The sequence below is a fragment of the Pan paniscus genome, chromosome X, assembly GCF_029289425.2.
Source record: "Pan paniscus chromosome X, NHGRI_mPanPan1-v2.0_pri, whole genome shotgun sequence".
Taxonomy (NCBI): Eukaryota; Metazoa; Chordata; class Mammalia; order Primates; family Hominidae; genus Pan; species Pan paniscus.
In genome coordinates, this window is record NC_073272.2 from 17,041,763 (window position 1) to 17,069,710 (window position 27,948).

The window sequence follows — 27,948 nt, forward strand, 5'->3', positions numbered from 1 at the left end:
TTAGACAAGCCAAGAAATATGTTTCTTTATTTTCATTCCCATATAGCAGAGATGGAACCAGGACAGTGATGCTGGAAAATCCTGCCTCGATCAAGTCATCACATAAGTTAATGTCAGAAAACCTGTATTTGAATTTGACTCCTCTATCCTTACTCTGGAAAATTGGACATCTTGACCCAGTTGCTGTGAGGGCTAAATTAGATGATGCAGAAAGTGCTTGGCATGCAGTAGATATGCAAAACAATAACTTATGACACTCTCCAAGCAGGGAAAAAAGTCTTCATGCCTTCTAACTAATAATACAAACGTATGCAGTGTCTTTCAACCCTGGCTTGAGTTTAACAAATACAAATTGAATAGAAAAAATTAGTCAAACTCCATAAACAAGTTTATAACAAATACAAATCTAATCGAAAAAACTAGTCAAACTCTATAAATCCAACTTGATTTTAAAATTCTAGTGGCTACAACACTCAATAATGTTTTCACATCGTTTGTGAATCCATTCCCTAGATGCATTTAAAGATGTAGGAGAAACTGTTTCAGATCCTCTGGGAGGACGAGTTTGGTTATCTTATGATGCTGCTGGATTCCAAAACACTTCCGAATTCTAAGGCGGCATAACTGCATCAAAGAAGGGGGCCCTGGAGAAAGATCATAAGACAAGTCATACAATGGTGCTATTGATCTAAGACTCCTTTTTTTTTAAAAAAAAAAAAAAGCATCCAAGATAGAACATTGTTATAAGGAAATAATATTGAACTATTTAAGACCATTTTCTGGGGTTTTTTTGTAGAAGGCATTTTTAGGCTATGTTCTCTCTTTTCCGGTAGCTAATTGAAATAAGCTTGTTATGTTTTTAATTTAGAACAGAGTGAAAGAAATTTAAAGCTTAGCCTCACTAATGGAGGCTTAAATAAGCTAACTTGGGAATTACACAGCTATACAAAAATTCCAATAATACAAATAAAATTTATGTTTAATGGTGTTCTTTTATCTTTAAAAATAAGGGCATATTTCTAGATGCAAACATTTTTATTTTATAACTTGAGCAAATTAAGGTACTCAAAAATAATGAGCTCACAGTGAATCCTAAGAGTATGTGAAGTCGTGTTTGTTTTTACATCCTGTATTCAGAGCTATTCCAATGCTTCAATTCACAGGTGAAAAGTGAACTAGCTAGCACAAACCTTGCTTAGGGAACACCCAACAGTTTACATTTTAGGACAGTGGTTCACAACTGGGAGGAGGCTCAGGGAAGGAAAGGAGGAAGAGATCATTTTGCTCCTCAGGGGACATTTGGCAGTGTCTGGAGACATTTTTGGTTGCCAAAACTTGAGGAAGGGTGCTACTGGCATCTAATGGGAAAGGCCAAGGATGCTTCTAAACATCCCAGAGTACACAGGACAGCCCCCAACTGATTCAAAATGTCAATAGCGTCAAGGTTGAGAAACTCTGTTATAGGGCAAAAGGATGGGGAATGATTTTCCCTGCCCCCCTACCCCTGTTCCTGCATCAAATTGTAATGGGAATCTTCTTTTGGTTATTTTTTAAAAAGCAAAACTATATACCCTCAAGAACTCCATACAGCCGTAGCCCTCAATCCAGGTAGCACTTCAGACTCACCTGGGGTGGGGTACATTCAACTACATGGACGCTGAGTCCCCCCAACCAGGGATGTTGCTTCAATTATTGTTGGGTGAAGCCCAAGCATCTGGATTTTCTAAAGGCATGTGCCCGAGGTCATCTGAGTGTGCGGTCAGGGTTGTGAATACAGCCAAAAGGATACTGTGGTCTCTATTTTCCTATAGCAATACCACCAACTACAGGATCAACCGAGTTAACTTATCTCTCAAGGTGATGCAGAACAAGGAGAGATGGAACTCGACACATATACAATCAAAAAAATACTTGCAGTATTTTAAACCAGGCCCTAACAGAAGGGCCCTGTTGGAGTAAGGCACCTATGAGATGATGCCCAGTATACTCAAAACATTTAAAAATGAACGGCTTCCCAGTGTTCTCAAGGCACATATTAACGAGCAGCAAAAAGCACACTGTGGGGAAACTGAACCTAATCTAACCTCACTAAGGAATGTTGAAACATGTGACTGATCATCTGTGCTAGAAATGCTGTCAGAGGCAACCGTAGGAGGTACTGATAAAGCATTACAAATAACAAGATCTCAGAGCAGGCCTGATAGAGAATTAAGAAAAGCGGGATGTCACAGGAAACTCAGTGTATTAATAACTACTGATGCCAACTGAATGCTGCTGTTTACTACAAGTAAGACAATGTAAAACAACTGTAGCTTCAAGTCCATAGACACAGAGCTGAAAACCCACTACAGATTTGCAGTCACTTGCTGGCACCTGCAAATATTCAAGGGGTTTGCTTTGCTCGGTAATAAAACCAGCTAATTGTATATTTATGAATTGGCATATTCCTTTGGGCCTTGATTTCTTTTTTCCCCCAACAACAACCATTGATGTTTTGTTTTTTGTTTTTTGAGACTGAGTCTCACTCTGTCGCCCAGGCTGGAGTGCAGTGGTGTGATCTCAGCTCACTGCAAGCTCCACTTCCCAGGTTCACACCATTCTCCTGCCTCAGCCTCCCGAGTACCTGGGACTACAGGTGCCTGCCACCACGCCCGGCTAATTTTTTTTGTATTTTTAGAAGAGACGGGGTTTCACCGTGTTAGCCAGGATGGTCTCTGTCTCCTGAACTCATGATCCGCCCACCTCGGCCTCCCAAAGTGTGGAGATTACAGGCGTGAGCCACCGTGCCCGGCCAGCAACAACCATTGATGTTTTAAAGCCAAAGTGCACTGGGTGAGGGGGGATGGGGGCTGCGGTCGTGCTGGGCTGACAGTCATTTCTAGGTTTTAATTGAGCAAACACTGCTTTAGATGCTTATCAAGGGTGAGGTGGCAATATTCTTAAAATCTTTTCCCTTTTCTCAGAAAACGGGAAAATCTTACCTTTCCTAACACCCACGCAAAGCCCAATTCAGAACATGGTTGGGTTTTACCAACATTCTCCTGTTGCCATACCATTGAAAGAGGACAGTAATTGAATAAATTCCCTTCCCCAGGAAACGGAGAAACAGGTGGACTGAAGCAAATGAATGTAGGGGCACCCAGAGACAGAAACTGCTGTGAGCAATCCACAGGTCTAGTTTTCTGCACTTTCCTGACCCCATTTCTTGTGGGCTCCGAGCCCTCTGAGAGGTGACTACACCAAAACCCCAAAATTGACTCATGGAGGCAAAACAAGTAGTGATTCTCTCCAGCAGCAAATGACACCTCATAAACTAGTGGGACCATAGGCCACACTGTCACCGTGCAAAACATAAATTCAAAATTAAAGTAATTACTGTCTCTAGGAATGGCTTTGGGAAATAAAGCAGAAGGGAAAAGCCAGGAGAGGCAATTTGAGAATGCTATGAGGTTGTTTGATGGAGGAGGGGACATATACATCCTACATTAACGTATGCCCTACGTTATGACTGAGGGGGACCTGAGGCACTTTTGCCTTTGTGAATCCCTTTCTCAGTGAAAACAATTAAAAATTCTATTTCACAACTGTGTTGGTATAAAGATGATTACAATCCATGTTGTTCTATTCATTTTTTATTCTGATTGTTTAAAAATTAAGATATTTTTATGGGCCTCGTAGACATAGAACTTTTTCAAAACAAGTAATTATTAAAATGCAGGTAGAACTGCTCCATGATTATCCCACTGCTTAACTGTAAGGGGCCTCTACTGGACTGTTCCTTGTGCCTGGAGTCAATCTTTTCTGCCTGACCAGCACTGCTCAGGAGCATAGGCCTTGTTTGGCATGCCCCCAGGCAGGGACTTGACTGCAAGTACCCTGGGGCAGTGAGAGTAGGAGGAAGAAGGATTCCTTAGCCCACTTTACAGTTCTGCCCAAAGCCAACCTTACTGCTCATCATGTGGGGAGAAAATAACTAGATTGTATAACATCAGAATCCTTCTGGTAGGAAGGCCTGCTTCAAAGTCCCAGAATCCCTAAGACTTCAGAGTCCACACTCCGGTAAGAAAAGAAGTACTGAGCTGGTTTCTCAACTGCCTCTGAGCCCATGAAGATTGCAAGAGGTGGCTTCCCAACTTGAGGTGTCTTTGTTCCCCAGCCCAGCCCAGGCCTCAAAGCCCTACTTCCATACAGACTGCTCAACCACAATATTTCGTTGTTCGAGTTGGGAGTCTCAGTTCTTACTTATAGAGAAGTGTGGACTTATCATTGGTTAATTTATAATAGTAAATATCTTTGGATTGGTGTGAACCCTAAACTCTTAAACAGCTGCATTTTAAGCCCAGAAACGAAGTGTCCAGTAGTCTGGCCCATCTGTGGTTCAACAAGATATCCTGGGGCCTCTTACAACCCCAAAGAGGACTCTGCTGCCTCATTCTAAAGCATGTTTTAAATAAATGTAATACTAAAATTTTAAAACAGTATCTTAATTTTTAAAAAACTGGCCTACCCCATAATGAATATTAGATCATCCCAAAAACCTGTATCCAATATGCTAAATAGCAGGACAGTTATTTACTGTACTGTGACCAGTACTGTATCTCATTGAATATTGAATTAGCTCAACTTCCCAGATTTGGTGATGTCAGAGAATGATCTTTTTATAGGAATGGGAGCCAGAAATTGCCAACTACCTGCCTTCTACTAGAGCCTCAAGGGATGTCAACAGATTAGGGCTTAGGTTTTGGCAAAGAAGCACCTTCTCTCTCCAAGAAGAGCTGGGCCAAGGGGCTCTCTGGAGGCACCAGCTCCACAGGACGTTTGCCTTCAGCATTCTTGGCCTGGGTGTCTGCTCCAAAATCCATGAGCAGCCAGGCCAGCTCTTCACTGGCTGTCCTGGCCACTGCATGAAGTGGGGAATCCTGACCTTTCCCTTGGTTCACGTCCGCTCCTAAACAGTCACAAGAACAAAAAAGAGTCAGCAAGGAGCAGAATCCAACCATCGGGGCTTTTCAAAGCCCCGAGCCCCAAATTTTCCTAACAAGAGGGGATCCATATTGAGCACAGCAATCCTGGAAAAATGGGAGATGATGTGATTCCATTTAATAATGTGGGGAAAATCCCACCTGATAATGTTATTGAATGTACAGCATGAGGAATATAGCATAGAAAGTTAAAAATTTGCCTTTCAGCACTGTACATAGATAGGCATGATGCATATAAGAAAAATCCTAGTGACATAAAAGCTCCACATTATTATTAATGGAACCTAAGTATTAGCCAGTACAGCCTGACGGAGAGACTAGATGGTGAAATCCAGCCTACACCAAGCAGCCAAACTCACCTGGTGTGCAGCTGCCACAGGGTATAAAACTGGACACTTGGGACTGGTGATTTGGACTTTGAAAAGCAACCAACCAACTCATGGGGGTATCCCCTGGGTTGGACTGGCCAATCCCAAGATCACAGGGAAGGTGGCAAAATTCTCCCTTTCAGGAATAAGGTGGATTTCTAGGACTGTCCCCACCCAATTCCACTCTTACACTCTTAACAAATCCCCACCCCGGCCCAGAGCCTAGCTTTCACTGTGACATGTGGGAACATGTGGCTTTGCCTGAGCTGCCATCCCTCTGGTAAAATGAAAATCTATGTCCACTCAACAAATGTTAACTGATCTGGTCTTGTATTGTTCTTGACTTTGTGAGGGATATCAAACATGGCCCTTTCCAGGCTAGAGGCTTAAAATCTGCCCAGAGTAGCAGAGGTGGGGTGGGCAGTGGGGGAGAGACAGAGATTGCATCTCTTAATTCATAGCAATGCCTGCCAGATGAGTAGGAGGCAATAAGGACTGCAACAACATTCATTGGGAAACAGATTACTGAAGCCTTAAAGAATAAATAGGACTCAGATAATTAAAGAGGTGATGAAATGGTGTTCCAGGTGTTGAGAAGGGGGCTGGACAACAGCAGGGAGGTGAAAAGAAATAAGGGTACATAGGCCTTTTCAAGGAAAATATAATATTTGCAATGGGGCAAGTTCAATATCTAATCAAAGAGAACTGGTTAAGGTCCCAAATAGGAAGATTCAACACTAATCCAACAGCTTTGCAAGTTATGCAGGGCTTAATAATGCGACTGGCCAAATGGAGGGAGACAGAGGAAAGGGAGGAGAAACTAATAATCATTGAGGACCACCCTGAGAAGAGGCATCATCATCATCATCATCATCATCATCCTCCTCCTCCTCCTCATCCTCGTTACAAATGAGAGAACTACAGTTCAAACAGTGTGAAATAATTCCCCAAGGGAACACAGTCAATATGAACCCTGACCTTGTCCAACTCCATTGCCCACACTAATTTCTCTCCTACAGCAGTAAGATGTTTAAAATACATTTAATTTACTTTTCGTTTTCTTTTCTTGTTTTGGTTTGCTTTTTGCTTTACCTGACTCCAGAAGCTTCTTGACACAGGCTCTCTGTTGGTTTTCACAAGCCAAATAGAGTGGAGTGCCCAGGTGGCTGATCTTATGGTCAATGTTGCCCCCATAAGCTATAAGAGAGTTGACACACTCCACGTGGCCTGCAGCCCAAAGCAGGAAGAAAAACAGTTACAATACAAGTTCCCTTAGCTAGAAAGACATTGCCATCCCCATTTTGCATTAAATTTGGCAGCAGCTTATCCAGGGGACCAAAAGCTATTTCCTTCAATTAGAATCAGGAGTGATTTTATTTTATTTCATTTTATTTTATTTTAGAAACGGAGTCTCGCTCTGTCCCCCAGGCTGGAGTGCAGTGGCGCAATCTCGGCTTACTGCAAGCTCCGCCTCCTGGGTTCATGCCATTCTCCTGCCTCAGCCTCCGAGTAGCTGGTACTACAGGCGCCCGCCACCACACCCTGCTAACTTTTTTGTATTTTTAGTAGAGATGGGGTTTCACCGTGTTAGCCAGGATGGTCTCAATCTCCTGACCTCGTGGTCCGCCCGCCTCAGCCTCCCAAAGTGCTGGGATTACAGGCGTGAGACCAGGCCCGGCCAAATCAGGAGTGATTTTAACCACTGCTGTCAGTTAATGGTTTGACCATAGGATGCAATCTGCAACTACGGTTGAAACTCCATTTGAGTTTACTAGCCACGGTAACCAACCAGCAACTATCCACCTTTTTCAATTGTCTGTGGCTTTGTAGTTTGTCTAAGTACAGAAATTGAAGTGAGAGCTTGGGAGAGATATGGAGGAACAGGACCTGAAGGTGGAACTGAAGAATAAAGGGCACAGTATGGGCCACGGGACAGGGAAGGAAACTTACAACCTCTCCAAAGGCAGGCCCGGGAGAAACAGGCCACAGCGGGTATAGGCAAGGCTTAGAAGAAACTGCCAAATCCAACATGAGCAGGGCCCAATCTGAAAAACTAGGTGAAAGCTGAATCACACTTCCTTGGTCCAGGATGTCATATTTTTGACATTGCTCCTCTACGTTTCTCTTGCTGTATTTTAGTTCTATGTATGCAGCGAATATGATGAGTTAAGATGTTCTCAATAAATAATATTAATGCTTTGGGAGATCATTATGAGTGGGTTGGTCCAGTCAAATGGGAAGCCATTCTATGAAAGCCACTGGAGAAATAGAAAGCCCTCTGGCAAGGTATGGTCATTACGATGATGATAAATATTGGAGAAAATAAAAACTTGTGATTTTATGAGCTAAGACTATCAGAAAAATTATGGCTTTAATGAAAAGAATTATCCCAAACTGTATGCAACATCAAATACTTTCAAAAATTGAAAGCTTATTTCATTTGGCAAACTTAAGTGTCACTGAGACAATGTTCTTTAAGGCCCTGAAATAGAAGAATATAATTTGTTTTATGAAATAACTTGATTTCTATAAGGTCACGGGTATAACAACGGATTCCACAAATATTGATGGATAGTCTACTATGTGCCAAGCCCTGTTTCAGTAATACAGCAGTGAAAAACATTCAAAATGCTCTAAAAGGGAGGCACTCAAACTTACTGTGTACCAGAAAGCAGTTGGAGGGCTTATTAAACAAAATACAGATGGCTGAGCCCCATCCCCAGTTACTGATTCAATGGGGCTGGAGTGAGGCCGAAGAATCTGCATTTGCAGGCCAGGTCATGCTGATGCTTCCAGTCCTGGGACTCCATTTTGAGAACTACTGCTCTAAAATATATCTCCTTTTCTTTCTTTCTTTCAGCAGTAAGATGTCCCTTGAAGGAGTGGGTAGAAAAAAAAAATTCTCAACAGATTTACCTCTCCTAGCAGCTTCATGGATGGGGGATGCCAGATCACTCTCAGGTTGAACGCTGGCTCCGTGCTGCAGAAGCAAATTCACACAATCCCAGCTGCCGCTGACACAAGCATTAAACAGTGGAGTGTGCCAGTCTGCTGTCACACCATTCACCTGGTAAAAGAAGCTCCAGAATGAAAACAGGAAGGGGGATGTTTTGGGTTCAAATGTGGGGTCCACCACTCTGAAGATGTTATTTAACATCTCTGAGCCTTAAATTCCTCAGCTATAAAATGGAGAAATAACTACCAAATTCCACAGGTTTTTGTGAAAAATGGAATTAGGGAGTGGCTATAAAGCATTGAAAATGTTACTCAATGTTCTATCTCCTCCATGCCCTCCCCAGGAACATGAACTTTGAAACTAGTTAGGATAATTTCAATCGCTTACAAACTAATCCCTATTTTAAACTTCTTTCCTAGACCCATCCCACACCAATTCAATTTCTTAACGGGTGCAAGAAGATTACTCTTGCTGCTGTGAGGAAATTGTTGAAATTATTAGCTGTGTAATTTAGTATATTCTTAAAGTATAATTTAGAAAACTTTAAAAAACTTGACTTTCATACAAATATAGAATTAACACATACCCAAGATTTTATTCAACTCATTCATTAATGAGGGAACCAGTAAGATGGTAAGGCTGGCTCAAAAAAACATTTGGCCAGGCGCAGTGGCTCACGCCTATAATCCCAGCACTTTGGGAGGCCGAGGCAGGCGGATTGCCTGAGCTCAGGAGTTCGAGACCAGCCTGGGCAACATGGTGAAACCCGGTCTCTACTAAGATACAAAAAATTAGCCCGGCATGGCAGCATGCCCCTGTAGTCCCAGCTACTCGGGAGGCTGAGGCAGGAGAATTACTTGAACCCGGGAGGCAGAGGTTGCAGTGAACCGAGATCACGCCACTGCACTCCAGCCTGGGCGACAGAGTGAGACTCTGTCTCAAAAAAAGAAAGAAAAAAGAAAAACGTATATAGTCAATGGACTGCTGAAATATATTTGCTAATAGATACAAAACTCCGCCAGGCACGGTGGCTCACACCTGTAATCCCAGCACTTTGGGAGACCAAGGTGGGCGGGTCACCTGAGGTCGGAAGTTCGAGACCAACCTGGGCAACATGATAACAGGATGAAACCCCATCTCTACTAAAAATACAAAAATGAGCCAAGTGTGGTGGTGCGTGCCTATAATCCCAGCTACTCAGGAGGCTGAGGCAGGAGTATCACTCGAACCCAGGAGGCGGAAGTTACAGGGAGCTGAGTTCGTGCCACTGTACTCCAGCCTGGGCGACAGAGCGAGACTCCATCTCAAAAATTAAAAAAAATAAAAACATAAAAACTGGTTAATGTCCTATAGGGCCATAAAAGTATAATCTTTGAGGCTATCTTTTCTAATGTTGGAAATCAGACAGAAATTTCGAAGTTAATGTCTAACTTCACAGTGTTTGGGCTATAATTAAATAGTGAATAGAAAAGCCAAGTGCGGACACATTCTTGTATATCATTAAATGATTATCTGGTGAATCTTTTAAGCAATGATATTGTGAAGACAACGAATTCATTCTCAAACTCTACTTCCAAGCAGGGCCAGGACCAGAGTGAGGCATAAAAGTTGCCCAGGGTAAAAAATTTAAGGACATATTCATTTTTGGAGTCACACAAATAGTGCAGGACCCTGAGAGTGAGCACTTCTTTCAAGTTTGTACCCTAGGTGTCTCTTGCTTCACCTTGACACGTTCCCTGTTTCCAAGTTTTGAATGTTTTCTTAACCCAAATATAAATCTGGCAGTGCACTCACCTCTGGCTCTTTACTGATCTCAGGACAAAGCCCATTCTTTTTTTGGCATGGACAAGGTTGCTTATGTTCTGAACCCTCTCACCTACTCTACTGTCCTGCCCTAAGGAATGACTTCAAGATATAAAAATTGCTCACTATCATTTCTGGGACTTTGCATTTGCTGTTGCCAAAAGATAGCAAGCCCATAATTTTCCCCAACCCACCATTCAGTTGCCTAACACAAAACAGGTCCATTTTTGCTGCTCTTGCAATCCCTGCTACCATGTGAACAAGTCCAGGTTGCCAGCTAAAGGATGAATGACCACATAGATTTTCTGTCTCCTCAGACATCCTAGCCATCCCAGGCAAATGTGTGCTTTCCACAATATTTCATTACCTTCTGGCCATAACAATGAAGACAGAAGTCTAATAACTATTTATTAGTAGTGTATGATAAAGAAAATGATATAGACTGTAAGCGTGACTAAAAATTTAGTATTTCATCCATCCATCACTAAAGCAAACAAGCCTGATGAACATAATTTTCTTGAAAAACAACTGTCTTCATATTTCAAATCAGTCTAATCAAAAGTGCTGGAAGTTATTCAGAAGGGATATACATAGTCATTTTTCATTCTTGGTTTCTAAGATGTTGTTTCAGCTGCCCTTACCTGAGCTCCATGCTTTAATAAAATCTTCACACAAGAGAGATGACCTCCAAGACAGGCTTCATGGAGTGGGGAAACATGATCTGCCGTGATGATGTTCACAGCCCACCCCTGAAGGAGGGGAAACAGTCAGAGTAAGGGATGCAAAGCAACAGTGCCCTGGGGCTGCTTTTCAGCCACCATTCCAGTACTATGACAAAGCTGACCTGGCTCAAAGTCAGATGTTACACTAAGGTGTTTATATTGACTTTAAAAAAAAAAAAATGCCACACTACTGGTGGGAGTGTGGTATGGTATAACCACTCAGGAAAACAGTTTGACTGTATCTATTAGAGCTGACAATGCATATGCCTATGACTCAGCAATTTGACTCTTAGGTATATATACATCTAGATAAATATACAAGAATATTCACAACAGCATTGGTCATAATAGTCAAAAACTGCAAACAAACCAAATGTCCATCAACAATGGACTGAATTAATTAACTTTGGTATAATCTTTCAGCAGAAAGATTACACCCAACAAATCACAATGGCAAGCACTACAAGGGTGATGCTTGCAAAAATAATGTTGAGCAAAAGAAGCAAAATCCAAAAGCATACACACTGAATGATTACATCAATTTAAAGTTCAAAATTAGGCAAAACTACCCCATATTGTTTCAGAAGACATAATATATAGAGTAAAACCATAAAGAAAACAAGGAAATCAGGATAATAGTTACTCCTGTGGAAGAGGGACAGGATTGTGTTCTAGAAAGCACAATAAGGGGAGGGATGGGTGAGTCTTTGGAGGAGCCAGCATTGTGCTATTTTTCCATTTCCTGACCTGGGGAGGCAGTCACATGGCAATATTCTCATCATCATCACTTTTTATTCAACTGCACACGTGTTTAAGTTCTTTTATGCTTATGAAATTTCTCAATTTTTTTAAAGTCAGCGTGGCCCAAATTGCTAAGTTTTAACAAGCAATTATTAAGTTTTAACATATTCACAAGTGGCTCTACCTTGTGAGACAATTAAAAGGAAATTTTCAAACTGCAAGGGAAAAGAAATAGACTGCTGCATGTACCTTTTAGGAAGCCTAAATGTACTTTCTTATTTTAGGAAATTAAAATGTACCTATTAACTAATATAATTGCTCTTTAAACATAAGTATTTAGTAACACACAGGATGTAATAATATTTGTAATAAAAATATCAGTTTCACCCAATTTTTTTTCTCAAAAAAACCCTCCTTTTCCTGACATTTAATTGTTTTTCTTAGATTTCCTAGCTCTATCATAGTTTTGACAAGGGGGTCAACAAACAGTAGCCTACAGAGTCAAATCTAGCCTACACCTGCTTCTGTAGCTAGGAATGGTTTCTACATTTTTAATGGTTTAAAAGAAATCAAAGGAATATTTTGTGACACATGAAAATTTTATGAAATTCAAATTTCAGCATCCATAAGCAAAGTTTTATCAGAACACAGCCATGCCCATTCATTTACATATTGTCTACAACTGCTTTTCTGCTAAACAGCAGCAGAGTTAGGTACTTCCAACCTTCCAACAGAGACTGCATGGTTCGCAAGGCCTAAGATTCTTTTTTTTTTTTTTTTTTTTTTTTGAGACGATGTCTTGCTCTGTCGCCCAGGCTGGAGTGCAGTGGCGCGATCTCGGGTCACTGCAAGCTCCACCTCCTGGGTTCACGCCATTCTCCTGCCTCAGCCTCCCAGCCTAAAATATTTACTATCTGGTCCTTTACTGAAAAAAATTTGCCAACTCTTGGCCGGGTGCGGTGGCTCACGCCTGTAATCCCAGCACTTTGGGAGGCCGAGGCGGGCGGATCACGAGGTCAGGAGATTGAGACCATCCTGGCTAACACGGTGAAACCCCGTCTCTACTAAAAATACAAAAAATTAGCCAGGCGAGGTGGTGGGCGCCTGTAGTCCCAGCTACTCGGGAGGCTGAGGCAGGAGAATGGCGTGAACCCCAGGGGGCGGAGCCTGCAGTGAGCCGAGATCGCGCCACTGCACTCCAGCCTGGGCGACAGCAAGACTCCGTCTCAAAAAAAAAAAAAAAAGAAAAAGAAAAAAATTTGCCAACTTTTGTCGTGATCAAAGAAAAGAATATGTCATTTCTTACTTTACTATTCATACCTAAGACTTAAATGTCCAATTGGCAGGAGAAAATATCTTATTTTCTCACAGTCATCACACTTATAGAAAGTAGCTTTGTCAATGCCACAAGAGGGGTATGATTGTCACATGAAGCAAAAATCATGCAAGTGTATCAGACACAAGTTGGGGGAAGGCAGGCCGAGGTACAGAACTTGGGCAAAAGGCAACCATAAAAACAACCAATAGGAAAATGTGCATACTCCTCCAGGCACAACTGCCATTGTAAAACCGGCATTTAGACCAGGCACGGTGGCTCATGCCTATAATCCCAGCACTTTGGGAGGCTAAGGCTGATGGATTATCTGAGGTCAGCAGTTTGAGACCAGCCTGACCAACATGGTGAAACCTCGTCTCTACTAAAAATATAAAATTAGCAGGGCGTGGTGGCACATGCCTGTAGTCCCAGCTACTCGGGAGGCTGAGGCAGAATTGCTTCAACCCAGGAGGCGGAGGTTGCAGTGAGCCGAGATCGCGCCACTGCACTCCAGATGGCAACAAGAGCGAAACTCCATCTCAAAAAATATATAATAATAATAATAATAATGATAAAAATAAAACCAGCATTTAGGTGTTTATACATAAATCCACGTAAATGAAATACAACAACACAGCTATTCGTAACACAAACAAAAAGTTTTCACCACATATTCACATTGCAGAGAGGTTCCTTCTGTAAAGTTAGAAACTCATTTATAGTTCATCATCAAGCTACAGTTCTACCTTAAATTAACTGTGATTTGTCTAAATTATTAACAAGTCTGAGTCATATAAAATCATAAGGTAATTAACCCATTACTTCACAGTGTTCAGTCCACAGTCAGTTCTTAGTTTTTAAAAAAAGATTGAATGGCTTAACTTTAATATATCTATTTTCAGTCGTCAACTACTCTTAGTTGACAAAATGTACTTCTCTTGAGCCTTGACTTTGGATGTGGTCATGTGACTTGACCAGTGGGATGTTAGCAGATGTGACATGAACAGATTGGAAGTATTCTTGCATGGTTGGGCTTGTCCTGCTGTGCTCCAGCGTTTTGCCAAGAAAAAATAATTCCTCAGGTAGCCAGTGGTCCAAGCAGGATGAAAGAGATGTGCAGCAGGGCTACACCCAACCCATAGCTGGGAGCCAAGCCCAGCCAAGCCCAGCCTAGATGAACTGACACAAACACACATCAGCAAGAAATAATGGTTACTGTATCATGTCACTGAGTTTTGGGATGGTTTGTTATTGAGTTATGGGGTGGACTGACCTAGGTAGGTATTAGAATACTCATTTTATGAAAGCAGAAACCGGGGCTCTAAAAAGACATCTTACACAAATAATGTGATAGAACTTGGAGATATGGTTCTGGCTGATGTTTCATAAACACATAAATACTGAATGTAAATGAGTATCTGTCCAATTTAAGAAGTGATATATAAAAGCTGCAGTGATCATTTTTCATGCTATCAAAATAGGGTAAATTTCTAATTTTATCTGAGAAGTAGCCTAACTTCTTTTAGCTAGAATTAGTGTTATAATCTATTTATAATAGACTGCTGCTACCAAAAATGGCTTAAGATAGTGGCTTAGGATAGTATGAAATTTTTCTTTAGAAATTATTTTCTTATAGGAGGACTTCTTACTCTAGATAGGTCTATGAAATTGGATTTTTTAAAGCACATTTATTCTCACTCAGCTCTATCTGAAATTTAGCATATCCTTCAGTTCAGAATGTAGACAACAAACCACAGTAGTAATAGTATTATGTAGGGTTATCTCCAATAGAAATTACAGATATTTTCTATTGTATTACAATTGCTGTAGACATCTAAAATATCTCAAAATCTATACTCATCCTATTTAGACATTATGGTAGTTACTAGAATCACCACTAGGTCTTCTATTTAATGAATTAATTTAAAAGTCCCTATGTTATTATGTCACACATTTGTTTTAATATTTTGATAGGTTTCTTCTGTATTGTATTTTCAAAAAGCTACCTGGCTGATGAGGTTCCTCAGAGACAGCTGATGTCCATGGATTGCAGCTTCATGCATAGGAGACCAATCAGACACAGCATCTGTATGGAAAGAGGGGAATGGGTTATATCCTGCTAATGCACTTAGACCCAGAGGCTTATCCTTGCCCATCAGTAAGAGCCTAACAGGCCCTGGATGGAGGGAGACATTGGATTCACTCAACCAAAATTCCCATCAGGAATTCAGCATTTCTCTTCTTTATTAATATTTTTTGTGCACAGTTTGTTTGAAATGTCTGGATAGCTTAGGAAAGAACTACAGCCAGTCCTCAAACTAAGGACAAAAGAGGTGGATTGGGATGACAGATTACTCTATTTCTATTTACACACTGGTTTCAAAGGCAAATGGCCCATTTAGTTAAGCGAGAGCTTCACTAATTACCAACATTAGTGTGTTAAGCTGTAGCTGCCAGTCTAGTTTCCTGCATGAAATACAGACTTTGGCATCTCACCAAACAGTGTTCTGTATTAATAGTAGTAATCATGTAATTACATACACCATTAGGTTTGGAATCAAATCTGAACAGAACCATATCTATTTATAGATTATCTCCTGTCCTAATATTAAGCACAAATCAGTGTTCAGTCTCACCTTGAAACAGGGACATTATTTACCCTCAAAGGCAGCATGCCAAGGTGGTTAAAGAAAGCTCTTAATTCAGACCCGCTTCACCTTTTCTGACCTGTGGGTCCCGGGAAAGGCCCAGTGCCGCAGTTTCCTTCTCTGTAAAGTTACAAGTTGAGCATCCCTAATATATAATATACAGGTTGAGCATCCTTAACCCAAAACTCCCAAATCCAAAATGCTCCAAAATCCAAAGCTTCTTGAGTGCTAACATGATGCCACAAGTGGAAAATTCCACATCTGACATGTGATGGGTTGCAGTCAAAACGTTGTTTCATGCACAAACTTATTTAAAATATTATATAAAATTATCTCAGGTTATGTGTGTAAGGTGTATATAAAACATAAATGCATTTCGTGTTTAGACTTGAGTACCATCCACAAGATAAGTCATTATGTATATGCAAATATTCCAACATCTGAAAAAACTGGAAACACTTCTGGTCCCAAGGATTTCAGAGACGGGATGCTCAACCTGTACTTACCGTGGCTCAACACATACTAGCTACTATTATTATCCTGCCCTAACACTAAACAGAGAGTCTTAATTATACCTCATCATCATTGCTATTTAAAATAGCAAATTTACACCAGGCATGGTGGCTCACACCTGCAATCCCAGCACTTTGAGAGGCTGAGGTGGGCAGATCACCTGAGATCAGGAGTTCGAGACCAGCCTTGCAACATGGTGAAACACCATCTCTAGTAAAAATGTAAAAATTAGTTGGGTGTGGTGGCTCACGCCTATAATCCCAGCTAGTCGGGAGGCTGAGGCGGGAGAATCGGTTGAACCCGGGAGGCGGAGGTTGCAGTGAGCCGAGATCATGCCACTGCACTCCAGCCTGGGCGACACAGTGAGACTCTGTCTCAAAAAAATAAAATAAAATAGCAAATTTATTCTACAACCACATAGAAGGAAAACAAATTCTTAGGAAAGAAGCCTGAAAACCCAATCCCAACCCATTAAATGCTTTCCTCTCTCTTAATTGAATATAACTGAATGAGGCATAGATCTGATTTTTTTCTCATCTCAAGCTTCATCTGATTTCCAGTAGAAATGTGAGGGAGGCGTGCCTGAACCTGCTTCAGCTCCAGCTCCACCTGCTTCGCCAAACACACTACATACAAACAAGGTAGAAAGGTCTGGTGCCAGTTATGCCTTGCACGGAAGCTAATAGCTCCTAAAAACTGAGAAGACCTGGAGAAGGAGGATACTTAACTATCTATACCTTGCAAACTAAAAGGCTATGAAGTATCCTTTGTACTTAACACATGTTGGCTTAACACTTTGTACTTAACACATGAGGCCCGTCTGTCTGCCACCTGAAGCCATCAGTGCCCTGGAAAATCTGTATTAGTAAGCAAATTACCATTCTTCCAGATGGATTCATTAAGCATTTAGTACATAAAAGGAAGACAAATGAGCCCATCTACATACCGCCCATCCAATGCTTTCCTTCTGGGGTCACTAAAGGTGCTTGAGACAAGGTACATCTTAAGTGAAATGGCTTTTCGTACCGTCAAAACCTCACGCTTAATAGATACTCAATGTCCTCACGGCATTCTCTGAGGCTCCTAATTATTTCTGGAATAATACTGCTGATTCTAGGGCTTGGAAGCTAAAATTCGGACTGCAGACATGGAAAGATTGATCTCCAAATTAGAATTAAAAGGACAGCTAATTCCACCCTGTTGGTGCTGATAATGCCAAATACCATTCACACAAAATCTTGAATGAGAACAAAGAGCCACAAATTGAGAAAGGTTTTGAAAATCAGTTTTCAATAGATTTGCAAATGTATCCTGATGGATCACCATATGTATGATGATTAATCCACTTTTTTTTCCAAGTGCTCAGCTGCTAAGAAATACAGCTGCCACATTCCCCAACCTCTCTTAAAGCTCCCTAAGATTATTATTGTCGACAGCCTAAACAGTCCAGGCAGGTAAATTGGGTCCTAATTTGTAACTGTTCAGATTTCATAAAAATGACGCATTTATCAAGTGTAGCCACAAATGGTCTTACTTTCTGCTCATTCATCATGGGACCATTACTCTTTCTATTTGGGGCAAATAAAGAAGTACGTACTTCTCCAAGAGAATAACAAAGGCTATCTGAATTTGCACCTCTGCAGAATGTAGTGTTTACAGAGCAGAGACAGCTTGTGTCTTTGAGAAGTACAGAGTGTTGTCCTGGTACACGTAGTGAGGAGCTGACAATGTGAATATCTCTAGCTAGCTAGCTAGCAAGCAGCTGTATTGAGATATAATTCACATACCATACAATACACCCATTTAATGTGTACAATTCAGCAGTTTTCAGTATATTCAGAGCTATGCAACCAACACCACAATCAATTTTAGAACATTTTCATCACCCCAAAAAGAAACTCTGTGCCCATTAGCAGTCACTCCACAGTTCTACTTCCCTCAGCCCCTGGCAGCCATGGATCTACTTTCTGTCTCTATGGATTTGCCTATTCTGGACATTTCATATAAATGAAACCATACAGTATGTGGTACTTTGCAACTGGCTTCTTTTATTTAGCATAATGTTTCAAAGTTTCATCCATGTTGTAGCGTGCATCAGTACTTCATTCCTTTTTTTTTTTTTTTGGCCAAATAATTCCATTGTATGGATAAGCCACATTTTATGTATTCATTCATCAGCTGATAAAAATTTGTGTCATTTCTACTTCTTGGCTATTATTAATAATGCTGCTATAAACATTCATATACAAGTTTTTGAGCAGATATATGTTTTCAATTCTCCTGAATATGCACCTAAAAGAATTGCTGTATGATATGGTAACACAATGTTTATTTTGAGACTATTTTCCAAAGTGGCTGCCCTACTATATGTTCCCATCAGCAGTGTATGAGGCTTCCCCTTCTAACATAAAGTCATTTCAGTTCAGGGTTTGTTAATCCTGTCACAGTATGCCTATGCTCCTGCCCAGAAGAAAAATGTGAGTCCCTGTAAAACTAAAATCCATCTCAAATTTATACAAGGACTTTGACCTCAGCAGGTCTCAGAACAAATGAGTGATTATGTGAAAATTTACAGTAGTGACAATTAATAATTTAACATTTTTCTTTGTGTGTAATGTTCTGTTGGTTTTTTGAGACGGAGTCTCATTCTGTCACCCAGGCTGGAGTACAGTGGGGCAATCTTGGCTCACTGCAACCTCCGCCTCCTGGGTTCAAGTGGTTCTCCTGCCTCAGCCTCTCAAGTAACTGGGACTACAGGTGCACACCATCACACTCAGTTAATTTTTTTAACTTTAGTAGAGACAGGATTTCACCATGTTGGCCAGGCTGGTCTCCAACTCCTGACCTCAAGTGATCCATGCGCCTCAGCCTCCCAAAGTGCTGGGATTATAGGCATGAGCCACTGCGCCTGGCCTAGTTTAACATTTTTCTAACATTCAGAGAGCATAGATTGTGTGTATGTGTGTGTGTATTAGCAAACACCATAATTTGCAACACGGATTAGTCCACACACACTCTCTTTTACTCTAGAAAACACTGAAAAGATAGCTGAGTGAGACATGTCTCTTTAGGGATCCAAATGAGTGTCTGTCTGGTGGGCCTGGGAAATGCTTCTTTCTTCATGGTTTTCCAGAGCCCACACCCCAAGCAGGCAATGAGCTGTAGGCTCAACACATGCCCAGTTAAACCCAAAAGCAGTTGCCCTTGCTTTCCTGCTAACTGGCAGCTGAAAAGGGCAGAAAACAAGCAGGAAAGGGGACCTATTTTCCTGCCAGAACATGGACAATGCTCATAGTAGGAGACTATCTAAAATTCATGAAGGGGAGATTCAAGGTCACAACATACTTTTCCACTGACCCCACCCAAGTCTTTGATACTCAAGCGTCATTAACTGTATGTAACACATTATCCAAGTCCTTGGCATATATTAAGGGCTCTTTCCCAACACTGGTTCAGCCATGGTCTATTAGTTTTACTGCCAAAAAAATACATGCCAAATGAGGTCACTGGCAATGCCATGGATCCGGTACTGTGGCTCATGGGTAAAATGGGGCAGGCAGCTCTTGTAATGAAACCATTCCACAAGTCCTCCAAGTAGTGCCATTAAACTTATCTTTCTTTTAAATTGTACCCTCATCAAACCTGGAGCACATTAGGGAGGCTGCCATTTCATTTTTATTGTAATTTGTGGAACATTTTTTTCATTTCCATTATTTCAAAAGAGATTTAAGATGCACTAATTGGTACATGCTGAAAATAGCTATTACTGATGTTCTGAGAACCCCAGTGAATGCTGGGCAGTAGCATAAATCTACTCATCCTGAGAAACGTTTTGCAAAGTCAAGGAGACAAAAAAGAAGTTGGGTTGCTCTGAGGGGACAGGAGTATTTGCCTTCAGTCTTCAGGACACAATAAGGGTGGATTCAGTGGCATGAACCAACCTGCCAGAACCTGGAAAGGATCTGGGTGCTGTATTCACAATTATTGTGGACCTTGGTTTGATCCCAGGACAAACAGAAAGAGGAGAAAAAGAAACAAGAGGCTTACAGTCAGAAACAAACAGAAAGGCCCACTGAGGCAACTCTTGGGCAAGTCAGGCCTGTCCACTGCAGTTCTTTCTCCAGTTCCATCATCCAGCCTCTCCTCTCCTCTTTCTTCTCTCTCTTCTCTCTCTCCTCTTTCCTGTCTCCCTCTCTCTTCTCTCTCTCTCTCAATATAAAGCTGCCTTCTCCAAAGGGCCCTCACATTATCACCCATTCTGTCTCAACAGGCAGGTTTTCCCCCAGAAAACTCACCCCTCCTGAGGTGCCCCAATATCTAAAAATTCACCATAAGACAATAAAATTGTTTTCTTTCAATACCTGTTCTAGCTTGTCTTCTGTTTAAATGTGAATACTCTCTACAGGGTGGGCTCAATTTTGCAAGGATAGAAATATCTCTACAGTTGTCAGTCTTCAGGCAAAACCCCAAAAGATAGACACTAACACTGGGAACAGTGATTACCTGCTTGGTGGAATTATGGGTGGTTAGTTTATCCTTCAATGTATTTTCCTAAGTTTCTATGAGTAGGTATAAATTAGCCTCCTAGGGATACCATAACAAAACACCACAAACTGGGTGGCTTAAAACAACAGAAATTTGTTGTCGCCGAGTCCTAGAGGCTAGCAGTTGGCTAGAAGTCTGAAATCAAGGTGTGGACAGGGCCATACTCTATCCAAAGGCTCTAGGGAAAAATCCTTCCTTGCCTCTTCTAGCTTCTGGCAGTGGCCATCAGTCCTTGGTGTTCCTTGGTTTCTAGATGCTTCACTCCTATCTCTGCCTCTGTTGTCATATAGCATTCTCCATGTGTCTCCTCCTTTTCTTATAGGGACTCTGGTCATGTTGGATTAAGGTCCATCCTACCCTACTTACGACCTCATCTGAACTAATCTTAACTAATAAGGTCACATTCTGAGGCACGGGGGTTAAGAATTTAACCATATATATTTTCAGGGTACACAATTTAACTCGTAACAAGCTACTTTCAGGAAAAAATTAAGACATTCTTTCCCTGCTCCTTGAACAGGAGAGTCTAACATGAAACAAATCTCTATAAAGAGTTGGTTGCCCATTTTTATAGCCTTTCCTCCCTCCCTACCCCCAGGGAAGTGGGCAGAAAAACGCCTGCAGGTGGAGGTGGGAGCAGCAAGATGATCCACACCTGGGCCCTATTTTCCCCTCTAACTTGGCCTTGTGCAAAGGGACAAGCTTCACCTGAGCTGAGTTTCTTGGCACAGCTATTTGAAAACAGCATTCTGAGTGTTCCCCATTCCACACTTCACCAAGGTTAAGACCTCAGAAGCATAAACAAAAGCAACCAACTACAATTGAGGTTTTACCCAAGGGGCAGGACTGATGCAAAGCAGATGGAGAATGACTCCACTTAAGTAGGGAGAGGTGGAAAGTCTAGGAGGGCTTCATGGGGGCAATGGCTCAGCTGGGTGTAGAAGGTGAGTAGCAATTTGCCAGTCAGATTCACAACAGGAGGTAAGAGACCAGAAGTATCCAGGCACCTACCCTTGTGACTTCTACTTCTTTGAAAACTTCTCTTCCCTTAGCACCTGTGTAATTACAACATCCAGAATCTCTTTCTGCTTCTCTGTCCAACTTACTGGTCCTACTTCATCAACTGGAGGCCTGTCCCAGGGTTCCATCCTTGGTTGACTCTCAGCTCTTAGCCATTGGACAATTTCTCCCTTCCCTAGGTTTCAACCACAGCCCCTCTGTAGGACATTCTGAGGTATCTGGCTTCTAACCTGTGATCGTTCCTAAGTCTCAGTCCCATGTCATCATACTGTGCACTGGGCATCATTGTTAGCACTATCATGTCCAAAACAGAACTCTGTATCCTCCCCTCCTCATCCTGCATCCAAGGCAACTTCCTTTCCAACTTCCCTCTTATCTAGCTTATCTGACATTACTTTGGGCTTGAGAACCTTATAATTTTGCCTGCCTTCTGTTAGTTCCAACATTTAATCAAGCAACATACGCTGATTTATCTTTCCTTTGAAATCATCGCCCTTTCTCTGTCATTTCCAAAGTTCGATCCAAATGTAAGTTTCATGGTTGGATTAGTGCAGTGGTTTTCAAAGTATGGTCCCTGACCAGTACCATCCATTTCACCTGGGAGTTTGTTATGAATGCAGATTCCTAGGCCCCCACCCCAGGCCTACGACTTCATCAAAAGCTGCATCATCTGCATTTTTTTTTTTGAGACAGAGTCTCGCTCTGTTGCCCAGGCTGGAGTACAGTGGCATGATCTCAGCTCACTGCAACCTCCGCCCTCCCAAGTTCAAGCAATTCTCCTGCCTCGGCCTCCTAAGTAGCTGGGACTACAGGCATGTGCCAACACACCCAGCTAATTTTTTTTTTTTTTGAGACAGAGTTTCACTCTTGTTGCCCAGGTTGGAGTGCAGTGGTGTGATCTTGGCTCACCACAACCTCTGCCTCCCGGGTTCAAGCGACTTTCCTGCCTCAGCCTCCCGGGTAGCTGGGATTACAGGCATGCACCACCATGCCCGGCTAATTTTGTATTTTTAGTAAAGACTGGGTTTCTCCATGTTGGTCAGGCTGGTCTGGAACTCCCAACCTCAGGTGATCCGCCTGCCTCGGCCTCCCAAAGTGCTGGGATTACAGGTGTGAGGCACTGCACCCAGTCAAATTTTTGTATTTTTAGTAGAGATGGGGTTTCACCATGTTGGATAGGCTGGTCTGGAACTCCTGACCTCAAGTGATCCGCCCACCTCAGCCTCCCAAAGTGCTGGGATTACAGGCGTGAGCCACCATGCCCAGCCAGAAGCTGCATTATCTGTATTTCAATAAGCTCTCCAGGTGATGTAGAGGCACATGAGAATTTGAGAACCACTGGATGAATGCAACCATCTCCCACGATTCCTACACAATCTATCCCAGCTGTGGCTACCATGTTAATTGACCTACAGCCTTATTACCAGGTCTCTGTTCTAGAACCACCAATGGCTCTCAATTCCCTGCCTCATGAAGCCTGACCTCCTCCACTTAGCTCTTCAAGCTTTATCTGCCACTCCATCTCTTCAAACTTGTTCTCACTAGACTCCCTAAGACATTCACATTTTGCACTCTAGTTGTAACAACTTGTTCACTTTACAAGCACCATGCCTTTGCGTATAACACCTGCCCACTCCCACTCACCCACCCTGACCCCACCAGGGTTGTATTAGGAACTTTAGAAACCCTGAACAGTTGGCTCACGCCTGTAATCCCAGCACTTTGGGAGGCCAAGGCGGGTGGATCACGAGGTCAGGAGATTGAGACCATCCTGGCTAACATGGTGAAACCCCGTCTCTACTAAAAATACAAAAAATTAGCCGGGCGTGGTGGCGGGCGCCTGTAGTCCCAGCTACTCAGGAGGCTGAGGCAGGAGAATGGCGTGAACCCAGGAGGCGGAGCTTGCAATGAGCCAAGATGGTGCCACTGCACTCCAGCCTGGGCGACAGAGCGAGACTCCATCTCAAAAAAAAAAAAAAAAGAAAAAGAAACCCTAACAGTGAAAAGTGGCTGGTGCCTCTCTCCCATGTGGAAACAAAAATAAATACAATACTTAGCTATAAAATAACGGTGCAGAAGTCAACCAAATTACCGATTCTTTCCCATAATGATTGGTTTGCTGTTTTAAAAATATATTTATCGGCCGGGCACGGTGGCTCACACCTGTAATCCTAGCGCTTTGGGAGGCCGAGGCGGGCAGACTTCCGGAACTGAGCTCAGGAGTTGGAGACCAGCCTGGGGCAACATGGTGAAACCCCGTCTCTACTAAAATACAAAAAAAAAACCACCCCAAAAAATTAGCCAGGCGTGTGCCTGTAGTCCCACCTAGTCCCTGCCTCTCCCTCCTGAGGCAGAATTGCTTGAACCCAGGAGGCCGAGGTTGCAGTGAGCCGAGATGGTGCCACTGCACTCCAGCCTGGTAACAGAGCGAGACTCCATCTAAAAAATATATATATATATATATATATATAATTATATATATAATTCCTTGTAAAAAGTGGCTGGGCGTGGTGGCTCACGCCTGTAATCCCAGCACTTTGGGAGTCCAAGGCGGGCGGATCACGAGGTCAGGAGATTGAGACCATCCTGGCTAACATGGTGAAACCCCGTCTCTACTAAAAAATACAAAAAAAAAAAATTAGCCGGGCGTGGTGGCGGGCGCCTGTAGTCCCAGCTATTCAGGAGGCTGAGGCAGGAGAATGGCGTGAACCCGAGAGGTGGAGCTTGCAGTGAACCGAGATCGTGCCACTGCACTCCAGCCTGGGCAACAGAGCGAGACACTGTCTCAAAAATAAAAAAGAAAAGAAAAAGAAACCCTGAACAGTGAATACTGGCTGGTGCCTCTCTCCCATGTGGAAACAAAAATAAATACAATACTTAGCTATAAAATAACGGTGCAGAAGTCAACCAAATTACCGATTCTTTCCCATAATGATTGGTTTGCTACTTTAAAAATATATTTATCGGCCGGGCACGGTGGCTCACACCTGTAATCCTAGCACTTTGGGAGGCCGAGGCGGGCAGACTTCCCTGAGCTCAAGAGTTGGAGACCAGCCTGGGCAACATGGTGAAACCCCGTCTCTACTAAAATACAAAAAAAAAAAAAAAAAAAAAATTAGCCAGGCGTGTGCCTGTAGTCCCACCTAGTCCCTGCCTCTCCCTCCTGAGGCAGAATTGCTTGAACCCAGGAGGCCGAGGTTGCAGTGAGCCGAGATGGTGCCACTGCACTCCAGCCTGGTAACAGAGTGAGACTCCGTTTAAAAAAAAAAGAATATATATAAAAATATATATAAATATATATATATATAATATATATATATATTTAAAATTCCTTGTAAAAAGTGGCTGGGCGTGGTGGCTCACACCTGTAATCCCAGCACTTTGGGAGGCCAAAGGAGGCCAATCACTTGAGGTCAGGAGTTCAAGACCAGCCTGGCCAACATGGTGAAACCCCGTCTCTACTAAAAATACAAAAATCAGCTGGGTGTGGTGGCGGATGCCTGTAATCCCAGCTACTCAGGAGGCTGAGGCAGGAAAGTCGCTTGAACACGGGAAGGTGGAGTTTGCAGTGAGCTGAGATTGCTCCACTGCATTCCAGCCTGGGTGACAGAGTGAAACTCCACTTCAAAAAAAACAAAAAAAAAGAAATTCTTTGTGAAAAGTGATTTTTGATGCCACTCTTGCTTTCCTAGTTCTCCAAACTCATGCTCAATACATCTGCTGATTAATCCAGTTCTGCCTTTGTGGATCTAAATCCCACTCACCATTGAGTACTCTGCTCATTTTATAAGTGAAATTGGATAAATGAATGAATGAATGAGCAGGCTAGTCTACTCAGTCAAAGGGAAAGCATTTTGTGTTTTATTTCTTCCATTTTTACCTTTTTGGTACCTGTATAGTAGATTAATAAACCCTGACTGACGGCCGGGCGTGGTGGCTCACACCTGTAATCCCAGCACTTTGGGAGGCGGGCAGATCACCTGAGGTCAGGAGTTCTAGACCAGCCTGGCCAACGTGGTGAAACCCCGTCTCTACTAAAAATACAAAAATTAGCCGGGTGTGGTGGCGGGCGCTTATAATCCCAGCTACTCGGGAGGCTGAGGCAGGAGAATCTCTTGAACCCGGGAGGCGGAAGTTGCAGTGAGAGGAGATCTCGCCATTGCACTCCAGCCCAGGCGACAGAATGAGACTCCGTCTCAAAAAAACAAAACAAAACAAAACACCCTGACTTCAGGGTCCCTGTTTATTGCCCCTTTGATCAACAGGTGCTGTGGACAGTATACCAGGTATATATTTTTTTCTTTTTTCTTTGGTACGGAGTCTCACTCTGTCGCCAGGCTGGAGTGCTGTGGCAAGATCTAGGTGCACTGCAACCTCCGCCTCCCGGGTTCAAGTGATTCTCCTGCCTCGGCCTTCCGAGTAGCTGGGATTACAGGCACGTGCCATCACACCCAGCTAATTTTTGTATTTTAGGTAGCGACGGAGTTTCATCATGTTGGCCAGGATGGTATCCTGACCTCGTGATCTGCCCGCCTCGGCCTCCGAAAGTGCTGGGATTACAGGCATAAACCACCGTGCCCCGCCTATATATACAGGCCTGAACCCAGGAGGCAGAGGTTGCAGTGAGTCGAGATCGCGCCACTGCACTCCAGCCTGGGCCACAGAGCAAGACTCCGTCTCAAAAAGAAAAAAAAAATTTAATAAATAATAAATACAGCAATTCAGCAGGGCTGCTGCAACACCAGCTTTCCCAGCTCTGGGTCCTGGGGCTTGTCTCCGTCACAAGCCCCCAAGGATCTCAACAGGGTGAACAACAGTTGCAGAAAGTGAGCTGTTGCCTTCACCCTCACCCTGCTGCTCCCTTTGCTCTCCGAAAGTTACGAACTTTGAGTTTCCTTCCCGATAAACTCCAAGGCTTCCTCACTGATTGGTCTCAGTTTGGGAAAGGACGTGACATCAGCAACTTTGCAGACTTGGGGCTGGAGAGTTAACCAGTATATTACTAACCAATATACTATTATTTATAAGAACCTGTGTGCAAATGCCTAAACCCATTTTTCAGAATCCTTTCAGCCAGCAGGCACCTGCTGAATGCTCACCAAAGTGTGTATTTGTGGGATTCTGTACATTAGCACAGACACCACTTGACAGATGAGAACAATACCTGTAAGATGATTCTCCAATGTTTTAAGTAAAACAAAGTCTCTTTTGTCTCTTTTGAAAGTGACTCAATCAGTGCTCAATGTTTGAACATCATTTATAAACCCTGCCCCACCTAAATGCCAAACACCTAAGACTTACAAATTAAAAAGTTTTAGCATTAAAAATTTTCCTATTTATAAGTAACTTTCAAACCTCCAATTTAATAAATAATGCATTTGACCCACAAAGAATGATTCCTGGGAGCTGAAATTTTCACTGGAGAATAATTTGTGACAATTGAATTTGTCTTGTCTGTAGGATTCTGCAGAAAGAAGTGTACACATTTTTGAACAGCTGTGTAAAGAATATATACCAGTGAGCTGTGGACATCTGCCCAGTAACAGTCCCATGGACACCTCACACAGAGCCACTGAAACTGCCCAACCCTCCTCTCCTAAGCACATTAGCCAACCTCCCCAGGGCTGATTCCACTGCCCCTATGACTCACCGCCCATCAATGGGTTTGAAAGAAGCCTGATGCCAGGAAAGTCCCTTGGCCCCGCGGGCTTGCTCCCATCCATGCCCCCTTGTTTGCCATCCATGATGCTCTCTCCTAAGCGAGCAAGCTCTGCGCTCCACTTCAGTTGCTCAGCAAAGTCCAAACTCCATGCTCCCCCTGCTCCTGAAAAATTCCAGTTCTGTGGCTGGCTGAGTTGCACACGTTCTGGTCAAATGGTCTGCAGCAAAGCACAGAGCAGGCAGGGTAATCTGAGTGCTACCTGTGATCAGAGAGAGGCACGCGCTCGTGTACACACACACACACACACACACACACGTTTTACCTAACTGGCTGGAGGCCCGCCAGAGGCCACAAGAACCCTCCAGCCCTAAGTCTGCGAAGTTGCTGATGTCACGTCCTTTCCCAAACTGAGACCAATCAGTGAGGAAGCCTTGGAGTTTATCAGGAAGGAAACTCAGTTTGTAACTTTTGAGAGTGAAGGGAGCAGGGTGGGGGTGAAGTAAACAGCTCACTTTCTGCAACTGTTGTTCACCCTGCTGAGATCCGTTTGTTACATGGTAGCTTGTTATGGAGACAAGCCCGAGCACCCAGAGCTGAGAAAGCTGGTTTTGCAGCAGCCCTGCTGAATTGCTTGCACAGTAACATGCACAGCACGCCCTGGCCATCTGTACAT

General features: G+C 42.8%; 1 protein-coding gene across 2 annotated transcripts; it reads right to left on the reverse strand.

Annotated features, from left to right (window-relative positions):
- On the reverse strand, positions 1-27,731 carry ASB9 (ankyrin repeat and SOCS box containing 9). 2 transcript variants are annotated; one of them, XM_008974113.4, is made up of 8 exons: positions 27,598-27,731; positions 27,264-27,492; positions 14,894-14,973; positions 10,751-10,858; positions 8,267-8,417; positions 6,443-6,577; positions 4,757-4,948; positions 3-644 (listed from the first exon to the last, which is right to left on the reverse strand). In XM_008974113.4, the coding sequence occupies exons 2-8, from the start codon at positions 27,355-27,357 to the stop codon at positions 520-522; spliced, it is 885 nt and encodes a 294-aa protein (XP_008972361.1). In that variant the 5' UTR covers positions 27,358-27,492; positions 27,598-27,731; the 3' UTR covers positions 3-519. The 2 variants fall into 2 exon arrangements, with proteins under 2 accessions (XP_003805754.1, XP_008972361.1); XM_003805706.4 differs by having other exon boundaries at positions 1-644; positions 27,264-27,628.
- Positions 27,732-27,948: the final 217 nt, after the last annotated feature.

Excerpts from the sequence above, each read along its gene's own strand:
- ASB9 (XM_003805706.4), bottom strand. The coding sequence starts at position 27,357 with ATGGATGGCAAACAAGGGGGCATGGATGGGAGCAAGCCCGCGGGGCCA. Across the intron at positions 14,974-27,263 it reads TTCAAACCCATTGATGGGCG|ATGCTGTGTCTGATTGGTCT; the intron begins GTGAGTCATAGG and ends CTTTCCATACAG. Across the intron at positions 10,859-14,893 it reads TGAGGAACCTCATCAGCCAG|GGGTGGGCTGTGAACATCAT; the intron begins GTAGCTTTTTGA and ends CCCCTCCTTCAG.